At 38.7% G+C, this 3,598-nt stretch overlaps 1 protein-coding gene across 1 annotated transcript; it reads left to right on the top strand.

Annotated features, from left to right (window-relative positions):
* The first annotated feature begins 964 nt into the window (after positions 1-964).
* Positions 965-2,069, top strand: LOC113712908 (auxin-induced protein 6B). The gene has a single exon (XM_027236541.2). It carries the CDS (start codon positions 1,049-1,051, stop codon positions 1,493-1,495), a length of 447 nt encoding a protein of 148 aa, XP_027092342.1. The 5' UTR covers positions 965-1,048; the 3' UTR covers positions 1,496-2,069.
* The last annotated feature ends 1,529 nt before the right edge of the window (positions 2,070-3,598 follow it).

The following is a 3,598-nucleotide window of genomic DNA, read 5'->3' as shown; positions in this document are numbered from 1 at the left end:
CTTTTCTTACCTGTTCTCTTTTGTCAAAAGTTCAACAACTAGTGCGGACACACACACACACACACGCACACACCCGAAAAAGTTTCTTTATTTAAAATTTTACTTATTTCTTCCCCACAAAAGACTTATCTTCCAAAAACATGGCAACTCATGTGCGCAGTTCAAATTAATTACTTACCAAATGAGAATAGATTACTTTTTTTTTTTGGTTATTATGAGAATAGATTACTTAATTTGGCAAAGCACAATGAATGGTTAATAAATTATGAAATTTTCTAATAAATATCCAGTGACACTCAGTAGCACACTTAAATTACATCCCTTATATTTAAACACTTACTTTTAAATTTCATATATATATATATATATATATAACTAACATCGCTACAGTTTTTTTCTACAAAAAAATCATAGAAAATGCAATCCAAACACAATTTAATTATTTCGCTATACAAAATCTTTTAGAACAAACATGTAGATGAATTCATGTATTAGCGAGCAAGACAAGTGTTTTTGTAATTGCCAAAAGAAAAGTGGTATTTATTTTTCTGGCATCGCCTTAATATGCAACCCCCTTTGTTTAGCCCGTCTGATCAAATCCAACGTTTTAATACAGTCTTAATTCAAAGACGTTTGACCACAACCAAGTTATTATGTAACCAAATTAGTGTACTGGGACGATTTGATACATGTGATGTAAAAAGATGTGTTCGCGAAAAACGTAAATTTTTTTTTTCTTTTTTTTGCAAAATGGTTATAATCCCAACAAGGTTATAATAATACCATGCGAATCCCTTATCTAGTGTAAATTTGAGTAATCCAATCAAAACAGCCAATTAAAAGCCATTTAAATATGTGGCAAAACCGTTTTGTAATTATCTCAGGAAACCAAGGGCATTTACTAACCCCACCTCTACATATATCCTCTGCCGTCCGACCTTCCGAGCCCCCTCGCCTTCTCAGTTCAAGAGGTTCTCTTCCCTCAACTGTCTCTCTCTCTCTCTCGTGAAAGAAGAAATATAACCCAAAAAAAAACAAAAGAAAGAAAATGTCAGGGTGCAGCAAAATCCGGTACATTGTGAGACTCCGCCAAATGCTACGGCGGTGGAGGAAGAAGGCATCAATGACTGCCAAGCGCTTACCGTCGGATATACCTGCTGGACATGTGGCAGTCACTGTAGGGACCGATTGTAAAAGATTTGTGGTCCGGGCGACGTACTTGAACCATCCATTGTTTAAGAAACTATTGCTTCAGGCGGAGGAAGAATATGGGTTTACGAACTCAGGGCCACTGGCCATCCCCTGTGACGAGTCCCTGTTCGAAGAGGTTCTCCGCTACCTGTCCCTCTCTGAGTCGACTCACAGCAACTCAGCCCGATTCATGAATTTGGAGGAGTTCCAAAGATATTGCCACGTAGGCATCCGGAGCAACCTTGAGTTTCTAGCCGAGTCACGCCCCCTCCTCAACGGGATTGCCGATAAGTCCGTTTGGTGAGAGGGGGGGGGGGATTGATGAATGAAGGTGGGCGAAGCTGATTCTTTTACCCGGATTTTTCTTCTTAAAAGGATGTTTTAATAATTCTTGATTTTTCGGAAATTGATTCCGGGAGGGTCCTGAATTACCCAGTCTACTGACTACTGAGTCGCGGTGGTACTGAGTCTGAGTCTACTCCGGAGAATGTGACGGAGATGGCAAGTAGGTGGGCAAGTAGCCGCCGAGTCGTCCCGGGTTCCAACCGGATGAGAACCAGCCAACAACAGAGGAAAGACGCCGTGTTCAAATTTTAACCTGCAGACCACCCCGCCTAATAAAATTTGCAAAATGCGGACGAGGAAAGCGAAGAGCAAGTTTGCGATTATGAGGGGAATTATTATTATTTTTTTAAAAAAGGACCTAAGGAATAATGATAAAGTCACTACTGTTTTGTACATCATTAATGTGATTTTTTTTTTATTTTTTACTTTCACTCATTAATGGTTGGAAATTGTAGAGAAATTCAAGCATGCTTGTCCATGTTATTATATTATATTGATCACTAATATTATGGATAGTAAGTTGTTCATGGCATTGTTTTACTCTTCTGGTACTTAAATAGTACTCCTCCATATAAATATATATGCTTATAAGTAGAGTAGTGACGATAATTGAGTATAACGTGCATGAGCAGTTGTGGAAGTTACACAGTAACAACCCATGTGAATGAAAGCAAGCGTGAGTTCAGGACGTGCCTTCTGCCTTTGTAGTATCATTTTGTTTTGTCCTGCACTTTTGTCTGAGATAAACAGGTTTGCACTCTGTTTGGATTGCAATTTTATTTGTAAAAAATGTACTGTAGTAATTTAATATATATATATATATATATATGAGATAAAAAATAATTGAAAAATATATTCATAACAACACATAGAAATTTATATATATATATATGAGATAAAAAATAATTGAAAAATATATTCATAACAACACAGAGAAATTTTTTTGGGTGAAAAATGCCTTTCCAAACAAGGTTAGTTCTACCATCCTTTTCTCTCCACCTCTTCTTATTTCGTCTTTCAGATTCTTTTTATCCAATTTTTTGAGTGAATGATGATTTAGATATTTGCATGGATCGGCTGGAAAAGATTTGCTTGGATCAATAGGAACCGATCCACTTTAAGCGGAGTACCAAATGTAAATCACAGTCTATGTTACTGTTGGGTCAGCTTAGTTAAGAGTAGAAATTGGAGAAAAATTAAAAATAGTAGTAGTGGAACATCAATAGTTTTATGAAAATCAATAGTTGGTCTCTCATAAGTAATAAAAAGTAGTATCTATTAGAGTTAGCGAGCGTATTCGCTTCTGGAAAGATTACTGGGTGGGAAATTCATCGTTAGCGGATGATGTGTTGAAAGAGTTACCATAGGAAGTGATGGACAGGACAGTTAATCGGTATTGAGACGCCACAAGGGGCTGGAATTGGAACGAGTTCTCGGAATATTTACCGCAGCGGCGCTTGTTAGAGATTAAAGCGTTATGTGTCATGCCGGGAGAGCAGCATGGTGATGTAGTGTGCTAGGGATATGAGGTGAATGGAAGGTTCTCCACTCGATCAGCGTATGAGGTGGAATGTTTAGATTCGCTTGGGAGGGGGGGAAGCATGGATCGTGGTTGGGATAAAATTTGGCAACAGAAAGGACCTGGTAGATGGCAGTTTTTGTTATGGTTAATTCGACATGGGAGGTTGATCACCACCAATGCCGAAAAATATAGAAGACACCTGCATGTCGATGGCAAATGCCCTGTCTGCAAACGAGCGAGAGAATCGGTATTGCATGCTCTAAGAGATTGCTCTAGAGTTCAAAGAATCTGGGAGCGTCTGGTTCACCCCAATAGATGGGAAGAGTTTATGACCATCGATTATAGGGAATGGTTGGACTGGAACTTGAGAATGGTTAAGGTGGGAGTCCATGACGATATATGCTGGCAATTCATTTTTCAAGAAATGGTGTACTCAGCTTGGAGGACGAGGAATGAGATTAACATAACAGGAGGGGGGCCAAGGTTGCAGGTTTCGGCTAATTAGATTGTGGCTCGTGCGAGACAGGCACAGACAACAAT

Source organism: Coffea arabica, chromosome 10e (assembly GCF_036785885.1).
Source record: "Coffea arabica cultivar ET-39 chromosome 10e, Coffea Arabica ET-39 HiFi, whole genome shotgun sequence".
NCBI lineage: Eukaryota > Viridiplantae > Streptophyta > Magnoliopsida > Gentianales > Rubiaceae > Coffea > Coffea arabica.
The sequence above is the reverse complement of the archived record's forward strand: the minus strand, read 5'-3'. Positions and strand labels throughout refer to the sequence as shown.

What these genes read in the sequence shown, in the direction of transcription:
- LOC113712908 (XM_027236541.2), top strand. Translation starts at nt 1,049, where the DNA reads ATGTCAGGGTGCAGCAAAATCCGGTACATTGTGAGACTCCGCCAAATG.